The sequence below is a fragment of the Pseudophryne corroboree genome, chromosome 11 (genome assembly GCF_028390025.1).
Source record: "Pseudophryne corroboree isolate aPseCor3 chromosome 11, aPseCor3.hap2, whole genome shotgun sequence".
Classification (NCBI taxonomy): Eukaryota; Metazoa; Chordata; class Amphibia; order Anura; family Myobatrachidae; genus Pseudophryne; species Pseudophryne corroboree.
Window position 1 is genome coordinate 279,855,910 of NC_086454.1, and position 24,847 is coordinate 279,880,756.

Sequence of the window (24,847 nt, forward strand, 5' to 3'; positions counted from 1 at the left end):
TGGGGCTAAATGACTGGAATTACATCACTTAGCTCCACCCCTTGCCACAGACCCGCGAATCACAGGAGTTTTTTGTGTTGGGGTGAGGCCTATAGCTGCACCCCTAGTCGCGGACATGCAAATTGCGGGCATTTCCTAGTATTGGGGGCAGAGCCTAATCTCAAGACAGTTCGGCCCTGCCCCCCAAAGTGGCGTGGCGTGTCTCCTCTCCGGGCTTCTCCTGGTGAGTATGGTCTACAATCCACCACCAAAATCCCACTCTGACAGAAGATACTTTCCCCAAACCTCCTATCATCTGCTAAGCTAATTTTATTTATTTATTTATTTATTACCAGTCATTTAAATAGCGCACATACATTCCACAGGACTTTACCGAGAATATTTGCCCATTCACATCTGTTCCTGCCCCAGTGGAGCTTGCAATCTATATTCCCTGTCACATGTATACACATTTATGCTAGGGTTCATTTTGTTGGGAGCAAATTAACCTACCAGTATATTTTTGGATTGTGGGAGGAAATTGGAGAACCTGGAGGAAATCCACACAAGTACGGGGAGAATATACAAACTCCACACAGTTAGGCAATAAGCTGTAGTGTACAGTTCCCAAGGGAAAGACTAGTGCTCCGATTGAGCTTGACCCGGCCCTTGGTGTAATATATTGTAGCTTTTAACAGTATCATGTTTTCCTGATGTGTTTTCCAACACATCTCATCTGCACTAGAGCAATAGACTCTTCTAGCAAACGTCTTTAGCTATACTCATGTAAAACATGTTTTAAAATAAATACACCTGTAATAACTGAGGTATGGGAACAGAAGACTAATAAGATGCATACCTTATAGCGGTGCCGGCTGCATCAGGGTCTCTTGCGTGAACTCTGCCAACTCTTGTGTCTGGCGGCGCATTCTCATCCACTTCTAAAGTATAACTTGGTTCCAAAAATATTGGTGGTTCATCTGCATCTTCAATTGAGATCTTCACAGTAGCAGTATCCTTAAAAGGCCCTCTACTGAAGTATCGAGGATCTGGGTAGACATTAGCAGCCTCGACCTTCATACTGTAGAACTTCTTAGATTCATAATCCACAGTCTAAAGCAATAGAGAGCAAGATGTATTACACAGTACAGTGATGACCAGCAGGTCAGGCAGCTATGGTATTAACATATTTTACAGTAGGGAAATGAGGTCTAATGATTTAGACACAAAAAGGCTGGGTACAATTAGGATAAATATTATTATTACTCATTGATAAGAGCTAAGGAACATGTGGCATTTGCAGGATTTTATTTAACTCCTAAAGGGCAACCAGCATATACAGTATGCAGAGTGTTCATGGAAATGCAGTTTATAAATTATTCAGGAACAAGTGACATTACATGGAACCAATGATATCATTGTCACTAGTAGGACAGTGAGTTTATTGGCTGCTTTCTCTGTGATAACACTGGTCCCTAGAAACTTAATCTACAGTATGAGACTGTACTGCCCCTATCCATCTACTTGCATCACTATTAACTGCATGTGCCCTAGCCTCATCCCTGGTGCAAGAGATTCGACTGAACTCAGATGAATCTTTGCATATGCTCACCTCTGAATAGGCCGCAACTCTCTTTACACGCCCACAACTCACACACAGGGTGATACTTCTAAATGTGAATGCTGTGTTACCGATCAGTAGGGTTGTAGAGAGCGTGGCCGGGCCCAGGTACTGTAAGAGGCAGGGCCTAATCGTGAATGCATAACCATGCCCACTAAAAAATATGAAAAAATAGAACACTCACACTGTGCGCCCCTCAGCCAAAGGCAAATCCATGAGGGGGCGATTAGTGCGATCACTTGCCCCCTCCGCACATCAAGCAGGCAGAGGAGACTGGTGTTGCTCAGTGACAGCAGTCTCTCTGTACCCGTTGCAGCGTGCTGGGCTTGGGAAAGAGGCTGCTGCTACTGACAGGTAAGAAGGGGAGTGGTGGCAACCAGGGTCCATCAACAAGCACAGGCATGGGTAATTAGTCCCCCTCCCCACTGCGCCTCTTGGTGCCCACCTCAGAGCCACCTTGCGCATGTAGGCTGCAACACATGACAAGTTTGATAAAAAATTGCACAATCCATCTTCATTTGGAATTGCCTGTAACTCTCTAACATGCATAAAATGTGGAAGCACATGGTGCTCCTCTGAGTGGAATTCTCCTGTTCCTGATAAACACCTTGGGCAGTAAAAATCTAAATTTTTTCTATCCTAAGCACCACAGCGAACCAAGCTACATTTAGTCATCGTTTGTTACCTTTTTCAGCTTCACAACCCCCTCCTGAGTTTGATAATCTGTTGTGATTTCAAATATTTCTGCCCCATCGCCATCAAGAATATTGTACTTTATGGCGGCATTTTCTTCCAAATCAGGATCTTTGGCTTTTAGTCGTCCAACCTCATCACCTGGAACTGCTGCTTCTGACACTGACATGGGGTACGTACCTGTGTATATACATAATTTTAAATTAAACTATGCAGTTGTTTAAAACATCCTGCAATATGGTTGGAAAATGAAACCCTTCATACATAAGTGACATCCATCAGCCATTTTATGGAAATGCTTTCAGTTAGTCATGGAAAACAGCAAAATGGCTTCCATTTAGCTTGTACATATTCTGAGGCTTAGAACCATATTGTGGATTACAAATTGCTGATGGTGCATATATGCATTCTATTATACATAGGAAGAGCCACTCACTTTGAGGAAACTTTGGTGGGTTGTCATTGACGTCTGTCAGAGTTATTGTCACTTTGGTTGTCCCTGAGAGTCCTCCCATATGTCCCCCCATGTCTTTTGCTTGAATCACAACGTGGTATTGCTCCTTGGCTTCTCTGTCCATGTTTGGTAGAGCCGTTCTAATGATTCCTGGGATAAGTATATAAAAAATAATTAACACTTTGGAGCACACACTCTGCAACACACATTCCATGTGGTGGACTTCAAAGCTTGAACACAATATAGCATTAGACGGCAGGTAAGAACCACTTGGCCTATCTAGTCTGCCCATATACAAGCAAACACTTACACGCTAGGGTTCATTTTTGTCGGGAGCCAATAAACCTACCAGTATATTTTTGGATTGTGGGAGGAAATTGGAGTACCTGGAGATAACCCACGCAAGTATGGGGAGAATATACAAACTCCACACAGTACAGGCAACATTGTCAAATCATCATTATCCTGTATGTGCATGTCACATGACTAGCGTCATGTGAAATGATCCAACGCGGCATGGCCATGTCGACCACATCCCTGGCTACACCCCTTAAAAGTATCAGGGTATGATAATTGCCCTTCTCCCATGTAAGTTAATATATATATATATATATATATATATATATATATATTTGTAATGAGCTAAGTGTAGCAGTGAATGATGTAATGAGCCCCTCTTAACCAACTGTATTTAAATAATAATTAAAATAAACATTATAATTAACTGTATATGCCCAATGTGCCCACTATGCTGTGTTCTTTGAAAACAACAGTTCTACAAACTGAACGTCATGCCAAAGTCCCTAGTGCATGGTTACCTGAACAGCAGATTCTCAGAGCAGTCATATAAGGCAACTTTCTCGGGTGGGATACAAAATGTCAACATTGCTAAACTGTCAACATTATGAATGACGACAAGTCAGCATGTCTACAAAATGTTTTTAGCACATTCAAGCCCTAGACCTAATTTTACCCTTCCCGCAGCCTGACACTAACATGCGCTGTGATTAGGGAATGCCTACATTTTGACCACTGTACAGTACCTACCAAACTTGTCTTTAGATAAAGCATTCAACTGTTTCGTTTTCTGCTTGCTCAGAGGAAACAGTGTGCATAGCAAGCATATTTATGAACATTTTTATTTTGATAGGACTTATTCTCCCAACAGATATAGTCTGCCTGTAGATTGTATATTAGGGGGGAGATGTATCAAGTCTTGGAAAAAGATAAAGGGGGAGATTTATAAAAATGTGAACAGAGATAAAGTGGAGAGAGATAAAGTGCCAACCAATTGTCTTCTGTCATGCTGCAGGCTGCATTTGGAAAATGACAGGAGCTGATTGGTTGGCAACTTTACTCTCTCCACTTTATCTCACTCCAAGCCTTGATAAAGCTCCCCCAAAGTGCCAACCAATCAACTACTAATACTACTTTCACATCAAACTGAGAACCCAGATTATTGCAGGGGGAAGCCAGTGTGACCGGGGTCATGGCTTGGTGTGAAAGGGTCGACCCAGGTTGTGCAACGGTGACACAGGTCATTCATTGGTCCGACCAGGGTTGGCTGCAGTGTAAAAGGCAGATCCAGGTCATGTCTAAAAGGCTGCTGATTGATTGGCTCAGGAATGCTTGGAGATGACACCATCTCCAAGGGTCCTGTGTTAGCGGCGACAACCCGGGACCGTCCAGCGGTGTGAAAGGGGTAAGTATATCCGAAGGCCGTGACCCGTGTGCAGTATCCCAGGCAGACACAAGTCTGAGCTGGAGCTTCAGTGTGAAAGTGGCATAACTGTCATTTTTTTTCACACAAAGGGGCAGAGATGTACTAAGCCTTGGAGAGTGATACAGTGGAGAGAGATAAAATACCAGCCTTCCAGATCCTAACTGTCATTTTTTAAATCACAGTCTGTAACATGGCAGTTAGGAGCTGAGTGGCTGGTACATCTCCCCCAAGCCTGTAAGGTGACAGAAGCTGATTGGCTGGTGCGTTATCTCTCTCCACTTTATCTCTCTCCAAGGTTTGATACATCTCCCCTTTAAACAAAAATAAAAGTTAGTCTGGACTAAACCTAAAACAAATTCAAGAAAAATTATTTTTATGGCCAAGTGCAATGTACTGTACTGTTCAGGTATATTTTTGGGATCTTTTAACATATCAGAGTTGTAGAATAATAAGAGAATGTTAATAATATACGCTGGCCTGCATTATTATTTCAGTGTTTAATCACCATGGCAAATGTACAAAGAAAACTAAACCCCCAGCAAAGGGTTGTACAGTACTTTTGTTCAGTAGGTAGTATTTAATGTAATAAGACTAGAATAACCTAGGTCAAACACGCTGCTTATGTTACAGTCATTTCCAAAGAAAAACTGACAAATACTTCTAAAATAATTTTTTTTATATTTTTCAACCACATTTTTGGAAAAAGAAGAATAAGAATATTTAATAAGTGGGTAGTTGGGTAATGTCACACAGACACTTTTCCATGTTCCAGCTTCACAGGTGCCTATTCCGAATATTTGTAGCATTTTATCACAGCTGGATAGTAGCAGCTCTTTACAGCTCACAGTTTATAATGGGAGCTTATAATGCTCCATGTGAATGTGTCTGTCCAAATATGATGCATTGCTATTGGAGAACGCAGCTATAGAGCTCTTTGGATGTTTGTGTCCAAAACACTTCTGTCGGCATTTCAAAAACTATTATAGCTCCCTTGTGGGAAAGTCGTACCCATTTCATGAAATGATCGAAAGTTTTCTATATACTGTATATATATATATATATATATATATATATATATATATATATGTCCAATCACTGCTACTGCATGTACTATGTCTGCTGCTACTGCATGTGTCTGGGCATCTGCTAGATTCCAGGATTTTTTGGCTGGGTTCTCCGTACAGCACACACATGGAGGTTGGAGAGCAGGTCAGTTCACTGCACCAGTTAAGCACACAAAGCTATGGGAATATCTGTATAAATAATACATACAGGTTCTTTGTATATTAGGGGGTCTATGCAGTTGGGGAGCTGTGCAATAGCTCATTCATTAATAAGATGTGTGTAAATTACCAGGATATAGTTGTATGTAGAGTGGGGTTGGTATCTCCACCAGGGTCAGTGTGGTGGTGGGAGGTCTATGGAAAGTAGCTGACAGAAGGATGTAGTATTAGGTAACTTAAAAGAATAATTATGAGGGTAAGGTGCTGGTGTAATCACACACATACACAACAGGTACAAGCAGGGCATATGATAATGTGTACAGTGCTGAGGAGCTAGGGGCACCAAAACAGCCACAATGACCAAGTCCATATTTGGCTTTTGTTTATGTTTACAAGTCTTCCTTGAGGTATCAATTACTCATATATGTAAATTCGTTTGAATATCATGTTCCTACTGCATGGATTGAACTAGAGATGAGCGGGTTCGGTTTTACGCGGATTTACTCGGTTCTCAAAACGACATCTTATTGGCTCGCGGATGTCTCTTGTTTTGGATAGCCAATAAGATGCCATTTTGAGAACCAAGTAAAACCGAGTAAAACCAGAACACGCTCATCTCTAGATTGAACAGCAGTGACTAAGGGAAATATTTACCACAATCCGCATCTCAGATGTGGATGGGTTGTGATAAATTTGCCCAAATCTGCAAAATATGATATTTTAATACATCGCAGGGACTTATCAATTTTTGTATGCAAGGCCAGAGCTTGCAAGAAAGCTTGTCCCTGTGAATCCTCTTACTGCACTTCTCAGGGTATTTTTCATGAAAAAATTCATGAGATTGTGATAGCGCATGTGCCGCTGCTGGCTGACTCCAAAGATCCCCCTCCCCCTGCTTACACTTACCTGCAGCCAGGACCATGACCCCCGATACTGTAAAGCGAGATGGCGATTTGCAGCATCACTTTATTACACCGGGGGTCACAGCAGGAGCATCTGACCACCAATCACCTGTCCCTGGGTAATTACTTTTTTTTTTACTTTTTTTTCCACACAGTGATAAGCCTGTGTGTCCACAGACACACATGACTGATCACAGGGGCCAGATTCAAGCTCAGACTTCACTGCCAATAGGCAGAAAACACCCCTTTTTACATTATTTTAGTAAAAATAATTTTGATAAATATGTCCGTTAAAAGTAAACTAATGAAACTAAAATGGAAAAATCTGCTATAATACAATTAAATATTTTCTAAACAGAACTTTTTATTGTAAACATTCCAAACTTGGAGATTTAAGTTGAAAAAGTACAGCTGCTGTGGTGAAACGCACAATTTAAAAGAGGAAAATTAACTCAGTTCTTGTTCATTGACTGCTCGTCCTGTCATTTTTCAAACACAGCCTGAAACGTGGCAGTTAGGAGCTGATTGGTTGGCACTTTATCACCGTGCAATTTATCACTATCCAATGCTTGATAAATCTGCGCTTTATTTTTTGAACTTTAGGAAAATAGCTGCAACATGAAGACGATTCACATACTGTACTCATATAATGGGTTTATTTACCTGTTTGAGCTTCCACCGAAAAGTATGGTTGCCCTTCGAGAATACTGTACACAAGCTTAGCACTGTTACCATATGTGGGGTCATCTGCATCTGACGCTGTTACCTGGATTACTGATGTACCTGCAGGATATAGAAAGCATCTCATCAACAATGATTTCTTTAAAACAATTAAGCTTTTTAACTTGTGTTGATTGGCTTTTCAGAACATTATATATATAAGCTCATCTTTAGCAACTAATCACAGTTATATACCTTATGTATGTACTTAGCATCCGTGAGCTTAAACATGTCTGAAAGTGATTAAAGCCATTGGCCCTCATTCCGAGTTGTTCGCTCGCTAGCTGCTTTTAGCAGCCGTGCAAATGCTAAGTCACCGCCCTCTGGGAGTGTATCTTAGCTTAGCAGAAGTGCGAACGAAAGGTTCGCAGCGCTGCTACAAAAAAAGATTGTGCAGTTTCTGAGCAGCTCCAGACCTACTCCTAGCTTGCGATCACTTCAAACAGTTTAGTTCTTGTTTTGATGTCACGAACACGCCCTGCGTTCGGCCAGCCACGCCTGCATTTCCCCAGGCACGCCTGCGTTTGTATCTGACATGCCTGCGTTTTTACTCACACTCCCCGAAAACGGTCAGTTACCACCCAGAAACACCCACTTCCTGTCAATCACTCTGCGTCCAGCAGTGCGATTGAAAAGTGAAACTGCATCGGCTGTTGTGAAAGTACGTCGCGCGTGCGCATTGCGCCACATACGCATGCGCAGAAGTGCCGCTTTTTTACCTAATCGCTGCGCTGCAAACGAAAACAGCTAGCGAACAACTCAGAATGACCCCCATTGTCTCTTTTCTAAAAATCAATGCAAGTTTCCAATTGTAATGCAATTTGAAGTGTAATTAGTTGAAAACTTAGCTGAGCATATAAGATCATAATTTAATACTACTAGTTACATTACAAGAGCCAAAAAAAACTGGGAACATGTATTTTTGGTATTCTGCTGGTCTCACTTCTCGAAAATACAGGGTTATATTATAGGGGGGTCTGATACATGATTATACAGCTATCATTATGGGAACTGCACATAAAGCTATGATTTGATTGAAAGAAAAGATATAGGCTTTGTTTTGCATCAGTGCAATTAAAGGCAAAGTGATTCAGGGACTTACTGAAATCACTAAAGGGCCCCATACACTACAACGATATGTCTGAGGCTGAAGTCGGATGCGATTTCCCTTGAACTCTCCCGGGATCTTCCCGGGAGTGATTCCATACAATTTTGTACTTTTGTGATATTTTTGCATAAGATATATTGCATGCCATTGATCAAGCCGCGATAATTCGCATGCGATATATCGTATGCCAGTCAAACTTGTGCCATACATCGCATGCGATATATCACATGCACAAAAAGAACACCATTTTCCATCTGATTCCATGCGATTCTGATAAATCAATCGTGCAGCACTAGCGATCTAGGGGATCCGATCTGACACTCACGGGAACGCGCATCGGATCGGAACGAAAACACATCCGATTTGACACTTTGCATACGATATATTGGCCCGAAAGATCAGAATCGCATGAAATTGTGCAAAATTGTTGTACTGTATGGGGCCCTTTAGGTAATGAAATTTGGGCTTACTTGAAATATAGTACTTTCAAAAAAAATAACGAACACAAAGAAAAACATAATTTTAATTTCAGAAGCATGACATTAACTTTCCATTGACACTTTGGGGTGTATTTACATTGTGTTGTGGAACCTGGTGCTTCTCAATGTGTTTATGCCCAAAATTGAGAAGGGCAATGCTTTTGCTAGCAAGAAACTGCTAGCAAAGCATTACCTTTTTAAATATCGGGCATAAGAACAACCAAAAGTGACGGGTTTTACAACCCGATGTAGGTAAATAAAGTGAATAAACCTCTTTGTTACAAATAAAACCCAAACATCCAAAGATTCATGCTAAGTTTTTGTGTTCCAGTTTTCTTGTCATCTCAAAGTGCCTGACTACAAATAACATTTATGTTACCTAGGAGACTGCAAACCACCCAGTTTAGAATTTTGGGCACTGATCGTAATTTCTTTTTCTATTGAACTATGATGCATGATAAGGAAACTTTATTATTTTACTTATTAATGCAAATGCTCTAGTATAAATTAAACTGAACAAAAAATACAGCGCTTGTACCCTATGTCAATGACATTTCCAGTTGTGTGTCTTGTTCCATATGTTACTTTACTTTTCAGATACCTTTACATAAACATGAACTTTTATCCATTTGTGTAGTGATCTTGGAAAAAGACATACCCACACTGGACATCTCTGGAACTGTTGCGTGATATTTTTCATCCAAGAATTCAGGTGGATTATCATTTATATCCTGGACTTTGACAATAAATTCTGATGGTGGCTCTAGGGGTTTATTTGTTTCCCGTTCAACTGCCTGTGCCATTAATGTGTACTGGGCTCTTTCTTCTCGGTCCAAAGTCTTTGTTGCATGAATGTTTCCTGATTTGTCATCGATTACAAAAATGGTTCCAGCACCTTCCCCTGAGAGTATGTACTTAATTTTCCCATCACCGGAATCGACATCTGAGTGAAGCTACAAAAAAAGACAAAAAATATCAAAATAACACGTAATTGTGTGAGAGCTGGAAGCTTGCAAACTTTAATTATCGTCATTACTAAACTCCACAATGGCTGATGTCAGCCCACACTTATCAGACAGTGGACAATACACAGTACCTAACTTAACTAAAATTAATGACACAGATGCAAATATTGGCTAGGAAGAAGAATCTGGTGTTATTTCATTTTAAATGAACTTGAATAGAATAAGTATTGAAGCATATCAAAATGGCCGCCATACACCTGGATGCAGGGGCGTTTCTACAGAGGAGGGGGCCCTTGTGCACCTCCAGATAGGCCCCCTCCTCTGTATGGCGCTGTAAACGCCAATGCCTGGATGATGATTCCCCAAATTCCCTGACCCGACTAGATCAATGAAATTCTTTATTTTAAAAATCCCCAATTTGCTGATCCCGATTCAGTCAGGAATGGGGAAACAAGATTTTTAAACTAGTTGAATATTTCCGATTCCCCTAGTTGGCACTGGGGATTAGGAAATTGTGGCAATCCATTGGTAATGTAAGGGGATCTTTACTCACAGTATTAATATCCACAAAAACAACACACCAGCCCTAGAAGGCGGCCTTCGGCCATCCCATCATTCTCCACTCAATGTATCCAACTCCACCCACGATGATACAATACATAATGCCCCAGCAGGGTTGAATCAACCTATCCCTTATATTGGTGGTAGCCCAGTAACAAGGCGGTACTGCACTATGTGCTGCACCCAACCCCTGAGCGTCTCTCAGGGGGTGGGTGGGCGGGTTCGCTTGCACAGGATAACTAGTTTGCTGCTCTATGCCCCAGCAGCACCACCCGCTTTATGGCCCTGATTGGTGGGGAAACACCTCAAGAACTGACTGCAGCCATTTTCTCCTGTTAAGCCGAAAACAACTAGGAAGGGAGGATGGGTGTCCCTCAAGCAAGATGATCAGGAAGCTTCCTAAGGGCATACCCATATAACATTACACACAACCAAGCTCCACCTCTTAATAACACTAACACTTCCATGTGAATAACATGAATAACCAACAGACAGCACCAATACTTAACTCTGTGCATTTCTACTCTAAATTTGGCTTAAACAGTGCCAGCTGACTCATGGGTTTAAATATCCACCAGGAGTATTAATTGCTTTCTGTCACTCTTATCAATTTAATCAATTATATAGAGTATATCTGCAGCATATAACTGACTAACATGTTAAAGTTAGGATTCAAGCAGCTTTAGGAAATATCTATTACAATGGCTTAAGTAGCAGACATGTTATGTATTACATTACAGACATGAAGTATACTTGCTGCTGACTAATAATAAGAGAGAAGGCAGCCATTCATTGTGTTCAACCAACATTCAAGAGCAGTGTCGGACTGGGGCATGGAGGGCCCACCGGGGGGATGCAGAGGTAGAGGCCCATGCTTAGGGGTGTGGCCAGCTGTCACAGAGGCTTGGCTAACATGGTATGGGCCCCATGATAAATATATATAGGGGGTAATTCCAAGTTGATCTCAGCAGGATTTTTTTTAGCAGTTGGGCAAAACCATGTGCACTGCAGGGGAGGCAGATTTAACATGTGCAGAGAGAGTTAGATTTGGGTGTGGTATGTTCAATCTGCAATCTAATTTGCAGTGTAAAAATAAAGCAGCCAGTATTTACCCTGCACAGAAATAAAATAACCCACCCAAATCTAACTCTTTCTGCACATGTTATATCTGCCTCCCCTGCAATGCACATGGTTTTGCCCAACTGCTTAAAAAAATCCTGCTGCGATCAACTTGGAATTACCCCCATAGTAAATATTGCTAGTGCATGCATGATAATGTAATAGATTAATAACTGCAATGCACCGTAGATAATATGTATAATGTACAATTCAAGTGCATTGATCCTTAGTGCAGGAGGTGGGCCCCCAGGAAGTGGGGCCCACCGGTGGTTTCCCCTGTACCCCTGTGGGCCAGTCCAACCTTGTTCAAGAGAATACATTGTGCTTGTAACCAGCGACACAGAATAGCGAAAAACGCTATTCCCTTGTTCCATGATTGACCTATTACCTCCAAGCTCTTCCCTCTTCCCACTACTAAGTGTAGCATTAGTGCATAGGAAGAGGTCAGTGCGAAATTAAGCCGCCATGGCAACATCAACCAGGAGGTGTTGCCAAATTTAAGTAGTGGTGACATCACAAAAATATCCCCAGTCCTCATTAGCATCTAATCAAAAGTCTTCCCTTCATGTCAGAAAGAAATTTACCGCATGTGAGAAAAAGTTCTGGATACAAGGCCTGAAATCTGTGCAAACATATGGGTTGAATGACAAATTGAAACTAAATTGTATTTAGTAACTTTTAATTGCTTCTTTTCTGTTCCATCAGTAATTATTTGTCTTTCCCTTTACAGATCATGAACTCAAGTCATTTTGATTTAAAAGAATGATTTATGTTAGCCTAATTATGAATGATTGCTTGCTTCAGTCTTTCATTCAATTTATTAGATATTGCATTGCCAGGATTGTTGGCAGAACACCATGTAGATATAATGTAATTGCACTTTCATTAGCAGGTGACCCATTTTTTTTTTATTTTTTTGGGGGGGGAGTCCTATTACACACTGTATCACTCTAGATCAGCGGTGGCCAACCTGTGGCTCTTGAGCCACATGTGGCTCTTTCTTTACTCAAATGTGGCTCCCAACACTCAAAGTCACGTGACCACAACAGATACAGAAACCGCTGCACTCCAGCCAGACACGCAGCAACACTACAGGGACTGAAAACTGACAGAGCCAAATACTATAGGTGGCAAATAGAGGACACATAGGGGGAGCTGAAGTGTATTATGTGAATCTGGCTTTTTCAATATATTTTATATGGATTTGGCTTTTTCAATTATTTTATGTGAAAGTGACTATTTCAATGTATCTTATGCTGGATCTGGCTTTTTCAATGTATTTTATACCAGGGGTGTGTCCTAGCTGGCATAAAGCCACACCCCATTATTGCACAAGCGCCTTCGGCTCGATGTCGGCTCTTTGACGTACGTAACAAGATTTTTTGGCTCTTTGTCTCTGCCTGCTTGGCCACCCCTGCTCTAGATAGATAAATAGGCTTGCGATGAAGTCCCAAATTGTATTTGTAGTTCCTATAGTTTCAGAGGTAGTTAGCAGGAGTACTTGGGGTGTAAGGGGGCAATGATAAGGGCCAAGGGCATAGCTACCATAGGTGCAGTGAGTGCAGCTGTCATGGGGTGCTGAGGTGTGGTGGGCCCACCTTCCCTGTCACAGTTACATGTGTTATATACAAGGGCGTAGCTACCATAGGTGCAGGCAGTGCAGCTGCTATGGGGCCCAGAGCTGAGAGGGGCCACCTTCCCTGTCACAGTTACATGTGTTATATACAAGGGCGTAGCTACCATAGGTGCAGGGGGTACAGCTGCTATGGGGTCCTGAGGTGTGTTGGGCCACCTTCCCTGTCACAGTTACATGTGTTATATACAATGGTGTAGCTACCATAGGTGCAGGGGGTGCAGCTGCTATGGGGTCCTGAGGTGTGGTGGGCCACCTTCCCTGTCACAGTTACATGTGTTATATACAAGGGCGTAGCTACCATAGGTGCAGGGGGTGCAGCTGCTATGGGGTCCTGAGGTGTGGTGGGCCCACCTTCCCTGTCACAGTTACATGTGTTATATACAATGGTGTAGCTACCATAGGTGCAGGGGGTGCAGCTGCTATGGGGTCCTGAGGTGTGGTGGGCCCACCTTCCCTGTCACAGTTACATGTGTTATATACAATGGTGTAGCTACCATAGGTGCAGGGGGTGCAGCTGCTATGGGGTCCTGAGGTGTGGTGGGCCCACCTTCCCTGTCACAGTTACATGTGTTATATACAAGGGCGTAGCTACCATAGGTGCAGGCAGTGCAGCTGCTATGGGGCCCAGAGCTGAGAGGGGCCACCTTCCCTGTCACAGTTACATGTGTTATATACAATGGTGTAGCTACCATAGGTGCAGTGGGTACAGCTGCTATGGGGCCCAGAGCTGAGAGGGGCCCTTCTTCCCTGTCACAGTTACATGTGTTATATACAATGGCGTAGCTACCATAGGTACAGGGGGTGCAGCCTGGGCCGGCTCAGGGTCTTTTTGCGCCCCGGGCGGCCATATGGGGGCGTGGCTTCATACAGGGGGCGTGGTCTGTTACGCCCCCCTGTACAGTAGTAGCGCCGCTGAGATGATGTGCGGTGCGCGATGACGTCATCACGCACCGCACAGCAAAGGCCCTCTCCACTAAGGAAAACTAGACGCTACGCGTCTAATTCCCTTCGTGGAGAGGACCTTTGCTGTGCGGTGCGCGATGACGTCAACACGCACCGCACATCATTACAGAAAAGGTCCTCTCCACGAAGGGAAACTAGACGCGTAGCGTCTAGTTTCCCTTCACAGCGGGCAGCCCATGAAGGGAAACAAGACGCGTAGCGTCTAGTTTCCCTTCACAGCGGGCAGCGGGACAGCGGGGGGCACAGCAGCAGCGGATCTTGCCGTGGTGCGGCGCCCTCCGGAAGGCGGCGCCCCGGGCAAAAGTCCTGCTTGCCCGTGGCAAGATCCGCTACTGGGTGCAGCTGCTGTGGGGCCCAAAGCTAAGAGGGGCCCATCTGCCCTGTCACAGTAACATGTGTTATATAAATTTTTCCGTATTGGGTTATACATAGAAGCACTTACAAACTTTTGCCTTGGGGCCTACAATACAGTATATCTAGTTATGCCCATGGTAATCTTATATAATAAAAGGCTAATGCTGCTCATCACCTCTATTGGGGGAATTCAAGTGTTTTGCGTGCCGGCGGCCACTAGATGGCGCACAAAGGAGCAATTCAAATGTTGCTCAGTTCAGGCGCACACAGCCGCCGGCGCTGACGTAACTTGTGTGGTATAAAATTAACAGGATGGATTACTGTTACATAATATGAACTGTGGGCACTGTAATGTGGCATTATATGAAATGTAGGCACTACAGTGTGGCATAATATGACCTGGAGACACTAGGGGGGTCATTCCAACCCGATCGCTCGCTGCAGTTTATCGCAGGTGTCGGGTCGGAACTGCGCATGCGCCGGCGCCGCAGTGCGCCGGCGCATGCCAGCCGTCGTTGGCTAGCGATCGCCTCTGAGGCAGAGGCGGTTGCTGGGCGGGAGGGGGCTGGACGGGTGCGTTAACGCCAGCATGGCCGGACCGTTGGGGGGGTGGGCCGCGGTGGCTGCGTGACGTCACACGCAGCCGCTGCGACCAGGGGCAGCGAAGAGGTTCTCCTGGCCAGCCGCAGGAGCTTTTGTATTTCAGCGGGTGGGGGGGGGGGGGGGGGACCAGCACTAACATGCGGGGCGTACTAGCCCTGTGCTGGGCGTCCCCCTGCATGTCTGAGTGCCTGATCGTATCTGTGCTAAATTTAGCACAGCTACGATCAACTCGGAATGACCCCCTATGTGCCTAATTCAGAGTTGACAGCAGCAAATTTGTTAGCTAATGGGCAAAACCATGTGCACTGCAGGGGAGGCAGATGTAACATGTGCAGAGAGAGTAAGATTTGGGTGGGGTGTGTTCAAACTGAAATCTAAATTGCAGTGTAAAAATAAAGCAGCCAGTATTTCCCTGCACAGAAACAATATAACCCACCCAGGGGCGTAAGTTCATACCAGACGCCCGGAGGCAAAATAGACGATGGTGCCCCCCTACCTACCCCCCCCACCCCACCAAAATAGACGATGGTGCCCCCCTACCTACCCCCCCCCACCCCACCAAAATAGACGATGGTGCCCCCCTACCAACCCCCCCCTCCTCCTCCCCGACCTGTATGACGTTAGGTGCAGCAACCGAAGCTGGCAATAAGTGAGCGGCTCCTTAAGGGCTATTTCACACAGGGCAGTTTTCACTGGCCGGCAAGAAGCCGCCTGTTTTTTTGGCCGTGATCAGTGACTTTCACACACAATAGCTTTTTGCCGTGTTGAAAGTTGTGAGCGTGCGCAGCAGCAGCCACCGCAGCAGTAGCAGCAGCCAGATGGGAGTGATACGTGAAGACGGCTGTAACACGGCGGCCACTCCGTGTTCATGCGGTGTGCGGAAGGCCTAATGTAGTTGTTCCTTCCACTTGAACAAAACAAAGGTAAAAAGCTGTCCGATTTATGGCTGGACAGCCAAAACCGCCCCTTGTGAAACAACTCTAAAAATGTCCCGTCTCCCATTTCCATAGTCCATGCCGGTCAAAATCAATAGAGGATGATGGTAGCTGTGAGCGTGCTGGTGGTGAGTAATATGCACTGTGCTATCCCATCTCCGTGGTCTGGACAAGCCAAGCTCAAACAGGTATATACATAGACAGCCACATATATACATAGCCATATATAAACACACACAACCACATATATACATATACACAGCCACATATATACATATAATATACACAAACAACCACATATACATACACACACACACACATATAACATATACACAGCCACATGTATACATATGTGCGCACACAATCACAACTATACACATAGCCACATATACTCTCTTTCTGTCCCCGCACCGTCAGCCTTCCCTGTCAATCCCCTCTACTCACCCATTACTCCTCATGCAGACACCGCTGCCACTCTTGGACATGCCGCTGCATGCAGGAGCTATCTAGCCGGGGTGTCTGGCGCGGGATCCACGCAGCCAGGGCGTCCACAAGCGGAAGTCAGGGAGCCGAGTGCAGGGGTTGGAGCGGGCAGCCGGGTTGTCAGGGGACGGGGCCATGCTGCTGGGTTGTCAGGGCCCAGGGGGCGGACACACAGCCGGCAAACACCGCCTCCACTTACACTAAATGAAATGCCGCTAGTGAGCATATACTGTACGCTCACTGTAAGTGACTGGCGCGTAGTGAAGGAATGTGAAGTGAACCATAGGCAATGGAGAAGGTGCCCCCTTCACTGCTGGAGCCCGGCGGCAACCGACTCCACTGCCTCCGGGACTTCCGCCACTGAACCCACCCAAATCTTACTCGCTCTGCAAATGTTATATCTGCCACACCTGCAGTGCACAATGGGAGTCATTCCGAGTTGATCGCTCGCTAGCTACTTTTAGCAGCCATGCAAACGCATAGTCGCCATCCACGGGGGAGTGTAAGTGTGTGAATGCCTTTGCAGCCGAGTGCAGCAAAAACATTTTGTGCAGTTTCAGAGTAGCTCTGGACATGCTCAGCCCTTGCGATCACTTCAGTCTTTTTGGTGCGGGAATTGACATCAGACACCCGCCCTGCAAACGCCTGTGTTTTTCCAAACACTCCCAGAAAATGGTCAGTTGACACCCATAAACGCCCTCTTTCTGTCAATCACCTTGCGTTCGGCTGTGCGAATGGAATCTTCACTAAATCCATCGCCCAGGATTGATCCTCTTTAAACCCGTACGACGTGCCTGCGCATTGCGGTGTATATGCATGCACAGTTTTGCTGTTTTTTTACCTGATCGCTGCGCTGCGGAAATCGGCAGCGAGCGATCAACTCGGAATGACCCCCATGGTTTTGCCCAACTGCTTACAAATTTGCTGCTGCGATCAACTCTAAATTACCCCCTATGTCATAATATGAGTTGGGGGCACTGTGTTACATAACGTGTACTGGCAGCCATAAAATGTGACATAATGTGAACTAGGGTACTACTATGGTTCATAAAATAAGCTAGTGCACTACTATGGGGCATACAATTAACAACTGCTACAGAGAGATGTCTCTCTAGAAGCACTGGGACAGGGGCCACTTTAAAATTCTGCTATGGGGCCCACAAAGTGCTGGCTACGCCCCAGATAAGAGCAGTAAGATATAGGAGAAGGAGGGTTCAGAGGGACTGTTGGATCAGGGATATCCAACAGTCAGAGGCAGAAAACTTGAGGTAGGCTGTTGAAGGGGGGGGGGGGGAGGTAAAAAGTAACCAGGGCACCTGGACTATGTCCCCCTCATACATAGGGCCCAAGACTACTTACAGATGTGTCCTCACACATCGTTGCTGCAGTCATGCCAAACAGCCCCTCTCGGCGCACCAGGTCCCGTGAGACTCTGCTACTGCCGGGTGTCTTTTTGCATCTGTTTGCCAAAAATTAGTCTTAACCGCAGTAAGATGTGCCTGGGATGCGCCAGGAAACTGCTGATTAATTTATATGCGGCACTTGTACAGTATATCTGTGTGCAACTGAGTCTCTGAATCTGTATATAAAGTGCTAAAGTGTACACTGCAGCATTTTCCAATACTTGTTCCATTGTGCTCCGTATACGAGGGCCAGATGTACTAAGCCTTGAAAAGTGAGAAAGTGGAGAGTGATAAACTACCAGCCAACCAGCTCCTGTCATTTTTAAAACAGCGCCTGTGACATAACAGCAGCTGACTGGCTGGCACTTTATCATTCTCCACTTAATCACGTTTTAAGCTATAGTACATCTAGCCCTCAGTCACACACGACATACAAGTGTCACATAGAAAATGAATCATCAGTCTCCTGGTGCGTCATAGTCATATCAAGTTGCGACAAGTTTACTTTTTGGTAAAAAAAGACACCCGACACTAATGGTGTTGCACGGGACCTGGTGGCTCAACAGCGGCAGGCGTCTCACATTACATGGCGTACTGAGGACACATCTGCAGGTTCCCCATCCACTTCCACACCAGCATCGAGGTCAGGCACTGCTCTTGATGACCTTTATGTTCAGGTGGGTTAGGTATGTTATGCCGGCATCCCGGCAGTCAGCATACCGACACCGGGATCCCGACTGCAGAATGCTGGTGGGGGGAGGGGGGGAGGCTAGCGCAACAAAGTCCCTTGCAGACTCGTGGACACCCATGAGCGGGAATAGACCCTGTGGGTCGACATGCCGACGGCTGTCATTTTTAGTGTTCGGGATACCGGCGTCGGCATGCTGACCGTCGGGATCCCGAGCGCCGGTAATATAACCGCATCTCATTCAGGTAACAGATGGAAATGAAATCAGGAAGAGGAATGGGGTATTGTTGTTGAATTATTTGCAATGACTTTTATCATCATATTTTGCTTACATTAAGGACGGTGACTGTGTTTACTTAACTACTGATTTAATGCTAATTAGAACCGGAGAAATTTGCTCCCACCTTGTGCTGCTTTCACGACTATTCTGTAATGACTCGATGAGGGGGACGTGTTCCCTTGAACATTGCCTGTATATCACCTTTGTTTCATAATAAACTTTTATCACTTGCAATCGTAATGCAGTTGTCAATTCTATTTCTGCCTGGAGGAATATCACACTAATCACATCTAGCCAGCCCACTCCTCTTCCATACATGGAGCTTTTTATTTTCTAAGTATACTAATAACATGTCTGGTGACTTCTATGGATGAAAACATTTGGCCTGGGATATACTAACATTGAAACAAAGGTTCTACGGAAAACAAAATGCTTTACTGATAGTGTTAGGGTGTGTACACACGGTGAGATTCGGACTTATCTTACACTCTGATTGCAGTAGTATTATTATCCTTTATTCTGTGGTACCATAAGGTGTTACACAATACCGTGGGAAACAACATAGAAGGAACATCAATACATAGAATAGCTATTAACAAAATGAGACTGTACATCCATTTCTGTGTAGAGGATGTGGGGAAAGTGAGGGGATGGGAATAGAAACTAGTCAGTGGCGATTGGCATGTAGTGCTTCCAATGGGAGCCACTCCCCTGCCTTTTCTGCCAGCAGATGCGGTCCCTAGAAACTGCAGGGGAGAAATAGTGGATTGTGCACATGTGCAGGTTTCGCCTTCAGCAGTCATGTGATTCTAGGCCAGGGGCTGCAGCTGAATATCCATGAATGTGTGACGCCCCCTGCTGCAATACCATATTAGTGCTGCTATCATTGCTGCTTCTATGTAAGCGATAGCACCTCCAACCACATCTGAATCAGGCCCAGTCTGTAAAATGACAGAAGCTGATTGGTTGGTACTTATTAATCTAGTGATGAGCGGGTTCGGATCCTCGGGATCCGAACCCCCCCGAACTTCACCCATTTTACACTGGTCCGAGGCAGACTCGGATCCTCCCGCCTTGCTCGGTTAACCCGAGCGCACCCGAACGTCATCATCCCGCGGTCGGATTCTCGCGAGATTCGTATTCTATATAAGGAGCCGCGCGTCGCCGCCATTTTTTACTCGTGCATTGGAGATGATCGTGAGAGGACGTGGCTGGCGTCCTCTCAGTTTCTATGTTCAGTGTGCTGCAAATATCTGTGCTCAGTGTGCTGCAAATATCTGTGCTCAGTGTGCTGCAAATATCTGTGCTCAGTGTGCTGCAAGTGCAAATATCTACGTTCTCTGCCTGAAAAACGCTCCATATCTGACTGTGCTCAGTGTGCTGCAAATATCTGTGCTCAGTGTGCTAATTGCTTTATTGTGGGGACTGGGGACCAGCAGTATTATATAGAAGGAGGACAGTGCAGAGTTTTGCTGACCAGTGACCAGTGACCACCAGTATTATACGTTCTCTGCCTGAAAAACGCTCCATATCTGTGCTGCATTGTAGTATATATAGTAGGAGGACAGTGCAGAATTTTGCTGACCACCAGTATATAATATATAGGAGTACGGTACAGAAGGCCACTGCTCTACCTACCTCTGTGTCGTCAAGTATACTATCCATCCATACCTGTGGTGCATTTCAGTTTTACACAGTTTGCCGGCCACCAGTATAACTATATATATAGCAGTACGGTACAGTAGTCCACTGCTCTACCTACCTCTGTGTCGTCAAGTATACTATCCATCCATACCTGTGGTGCATTTCAGTTTTGCACAGTTTGCTGACCACCAGTATATACTATATAGCAGTACGGTACAGTAGGCCACTGCTCTACCTACCTCTGTGTCGTCAAGTATACTATCCATCCATACCTGTGGTGCATTTCAGTTTTGCACAGTTTGCTGACCACCAGTATATACTATATAGCAGTACGGTATAGTAGGCCACTGCTCTACCTACCTCTGTGTCGTCAAGTATACTATCCATCCATACCTGTGGTGCATTTCAGTTTTGCACAGTTTGCTGACTACCAGTATATACTATATAGCAGTACGGTACAGTAGGCCACTGCTCTACCTACCTCTGTGTCGTCAAGTATACTATCCATCCATACCTGTGGTGCATTTCAGTTTTGCATAGTTTGCTGACCACCAGTATATACTATATAGCAGTACGGTACAGCTTAGTCACACAGCTACCTCATTGCGCCTCTTTTTTTCTTTGCATCATGTGCTGTTTGGGGACTATTTTTTTGAAGTGCCATCCTGTCTGACACTGCAGTGCCACTCCTAGATGGGCCAGGTGTTTGTGTCGTCCACTTGGGTCGCTTAGTTTAGTCATCCAGCGACCTCGGTGCAAATTTTAGGTCTAAAAATAATATTGGGAGGTGTGAGGTGTTCAGAATAGACTGAAAATGAGTAGAAATTATGGTTATTGAGGTTAATAATACTATGGGATCAAAATGACCCCCAAATTCTATGATTTAAGCTGTTTTTGAGGTTTTTTTGTAAAAAAGCACCCGAATCCAAAACACACCCGAATCCAACAAAAAATTTTCAGGAAGGTTTTGCCAAAACGCGTCCGAATCCAAAACACGGCCGTGGAACCGAATCCAAAACAAAACACAAAACCCGAAAAATTTCCGGTGCACATCACTGATCTTTGGTAAATCTAACCCTATGAAGCAATGAAGATGTGCACTGGACTGGGTGTCTAAAATGCACAGTGACGCCCCTGAATGGCACATTTAAGTCCTTGCTGTACAGCACCACATGGTGCCCGCAGGGCAATCCTCAGTCATGAGAAGCTAATATAAAAAAAAATTTCTCCAGAAGACACGTTTTCTTCTAGAAATACTGTTACTCTTCTAACACATTAAAATAAATGTAACAAGAATGGGCAAAAAGTGCCTCCCACAGTTATGCCTCTGTGTCCAGCCACACAAACAAATCACTAGTCCAGTCCATGAAATTGGTATATCCCTGTCACTGTAGAAGCCGGAAATACCAGGACCGTAACACACAAAAATAGATTGTTGCTGGTTTGCAATTAAAATAATTCATCAATCACTTGTCCTAAGTTCCCACAGACTTCCCTTCAAAACATAGCAAATCACGTGATTGATGAAACTGACATTCCAACAAGAACATTTTACTGCATGCTAAATATTTTTTGCTTATAAAAGCATTTACAGTATATCCTAAATAAGAATTTACTGGACGGAATAATTTTGCTAATGAACATTTTACTGATACCCGGCTGAGAATTAGCATCAACACAATGAGAACTTTGAAGTAAAGCAGTATGGGATGTATGTATAAATGCTTCGATACAATTCCCTCCATCCATGCATAGGATTGCGCATACCTCCCAACTGTCCCGATTTTCGCGGAACAGTCCCGTTTTTTTGGGACTGTCCTACCCGCGGGCCGCAGTGTCCTGCGGTGGGGGGGGGGGGGGGGGGGGGGGCAGTTGGGAGGCTCCTGCACTTGCTGCAGAGTAGCGCTGAATAGACGCTGTGCGCATGCGCACAGCGTCTATTCACTGGAGTCAGAGGGAGAAGGGGCATGCCAGCAGCTCACAGAGCGCTGGGCATGCCTTCTCAATGATGAAAACGGGGGCGCGGTACACGATCGCGGGCCCTCCCGCGAAGCCACGCCCCTTTTCACCCAGGCGCGCGCAGATGTCCCTCCTTCCACGGGCATAAAGTTGAGAGGCAAGGCGTGCGCCAGGGATTGTAGTTGAAATACATGTATTATTTAATCAGGGACAATTATTAGCACATATGCACTTTTTTATCATAAATACAAAGTCCTGTATTAACTTGCTTTGAAAACCTCACCTGCTAATTATAGATGGAATATATTTTAAAGAAGGAATTTGAAAGGACTGTTTATAGGGGATAATTCAGAGTTGATCACAGCAGCAAATTTGTTAGCAGTTGGGCAAAACCATGGGGGTCATTCCGAGTTGATCGCACGCTACCCATTTTTTCGCAGCGCAGTGATCAGGTTACTACTGCACATGCATATGCACCGCACTGCGCACGCGCTTCGTACGGGTACAAACAGCATTGTTGCTGTGCAATGCTTCTTGCGACGATTCCATTCACACAGCCGTTCGCAAGGAGATTGACAGAAATAGGGCATTTTTATGGGAGTGGTAGGGAAAACGCAGGTGTGTCCAGGCGTTTGCAGGGCGGGTGTCTGACGTCAATTCCGGGACCAGACAGGCTGAAGTGATCGCATGGGCTGAGTAAGTTCAGACCTACTCAGAAACTGCAAAAAACTTTTTCGTCCCGCTCGGCTGCACATGCGATCGCACGCTTGCAAAGCGAAAATACACTCCCCCGTGGGATGCGACTATACGTTTGCACGGCTGCAAAAAGTAGCTAGCGAGCGATCAATATCAACAGATATAACGTGCAGAGAGAGTTAGATTTGGGTGGGTTATTTTGTTTCTGTGCAGGGTAAATACTGGCTGCTTTATTTTTACACTGCAATTTAGATTTCAGTTTGAACACACCCCACCCAAATCTGACTCTCTCTGCACATGTTACATCTGCCCCACCTGCAGTCAGGGTTGTCAAGAGAAATCCTGGGCCCCGGTACAACAAATTTCTCGGCCCCAGCGCCCCCCACCTGGAGGGGGTGTGACCACAGCATGCTGGGGGCATGGCCCCACCTCTTTGGTGGCTTGTCTAGCACATGAGAAGCACTCACTCACAGAAGCATGGCATGCCTCCCAGCCAGGGCAGTAGCGGGCCTGGCAGGGCCCTGGTCCTTTTCAGGGGGCATGACCTAATCACAGGAGGCGTGGCCATGCACCCTTAGAAAAAAATACAGAAAAAAAATTGTATTTTAAGCACTTCCCTGGCAACACTACAGCCCAGCATTCAGCAGTGTGTGCGGGCCTGAGAAGAAAAGCAGCAGCTACTGCTTCCAGGTAAGAGGGGAGGGTGGGGGCCTGGGCCCCCACTGGGCCCCTCCACCAGACCTGGGCCCAGGTAATTTGTACCCTCCCCCCCCCTCTCTCGGCACCACTGCCTGCAGTGCACTTGGTTTTGCCCAACTAACAAATTTGCTGCTGCGATCAACTCTGAATTAGGCCCATAGGCCATTAATAACCCCAGTTTTGCCAGTTACCACCATCCTTATATAGTTCAATGGGAAAAGATGGTTTATTTATTTTGTATCTACTATTGGACTAAACCACTTTTGAATGCTGTAGTTTCAATTATTATTTTTTTAATTTAGAAAAAAGGGAAAAATATAAATTAAAGTGAAAAAATGTTTTATGTATATATTATACCATATAATCATAGGCGCTTCTAAAATGGGTGCAAGGTGCATGGTACACACGGCCCCCATGGTCCAGGGGGGCCCACACCGCACACCCAGCACCCATATATTATACTTACCCCTCGGGAGTCCAGCGGTGCCGGCCCTGCACTGCAGACACAAATCGCTTCGAAAATAACCGCACATTTCCAAGTGATTTGCGCATGTGCACTGGAGATGTCCCCGGCAACAAGGCGCGGACACCATGTTACCGGAGACCTGCGCATAATGCCAGAGTCTACTTGCTGCCAGAGAGGAGAAGGCTCGCAATGGAGGCTGCACGCAGGCCCTCTCCTCTTTTAAAATGCCCCTGCATATAATATATAATGCTCTGTGGGTGTGTGTGTGGTGTGTGTGTGTGTGTGTGTGTGTGTGTGTGTGTGTGTGTGTGTGTGTGTGTGTGTGTGTGTGTGTTAATTCTACATACTGTATTTTAACTTTATTATCCTGTTTTTTTAAATTTCATTTTATTAATAGAACTGAAAGCCCCCAAAATTACATTTTTGCCTAAGGTGACTTGGAGAAAGTGTGGTATACAGTAAATACACTTCTAGGCCTAACAGCCACATTA

General features: G+C 45.0%; 1 protein-coding gene across 4 annotated transcripts in view; it reads right to left on the reverse strand.

The window, feature by feature from the left end:
* CDH11 (cadherin 11) overlaps positions 1-24,847 on the reverse strand; it is a 260,594-nt gene that overhangs the window by 28,521 nt on the left and 207,226 nt on the right. For all 4 annotated transcript variants that reach the window (XM_063945399.1, XM_063945397.1, XM_063945400.1 and 1 more), the window contains exons 3-7: positions 9,561-9,855; positions 7,259-7,378; positions 2,730-2,897; positions 2,286-2,473; positions 839-1,092 (exon numbers count right to left, since the gene is read on the reverse strand). In XM_063945399.1, the coding sequence (XP_063801469.1) occupies positions 839-1,092; positions 2,286-2,473; positions 2,730-2,897; positions 7,259-7,378; positions 9,561-9,855 (1,025 nt within the window). The remainder of the gene's footprint in view (positions 1-838; positions 1,093-2,285; positions 2,474-2,729; positions 2,898-7,258; positions 7,379-9,560; positions 9,856-24,847) is intronic.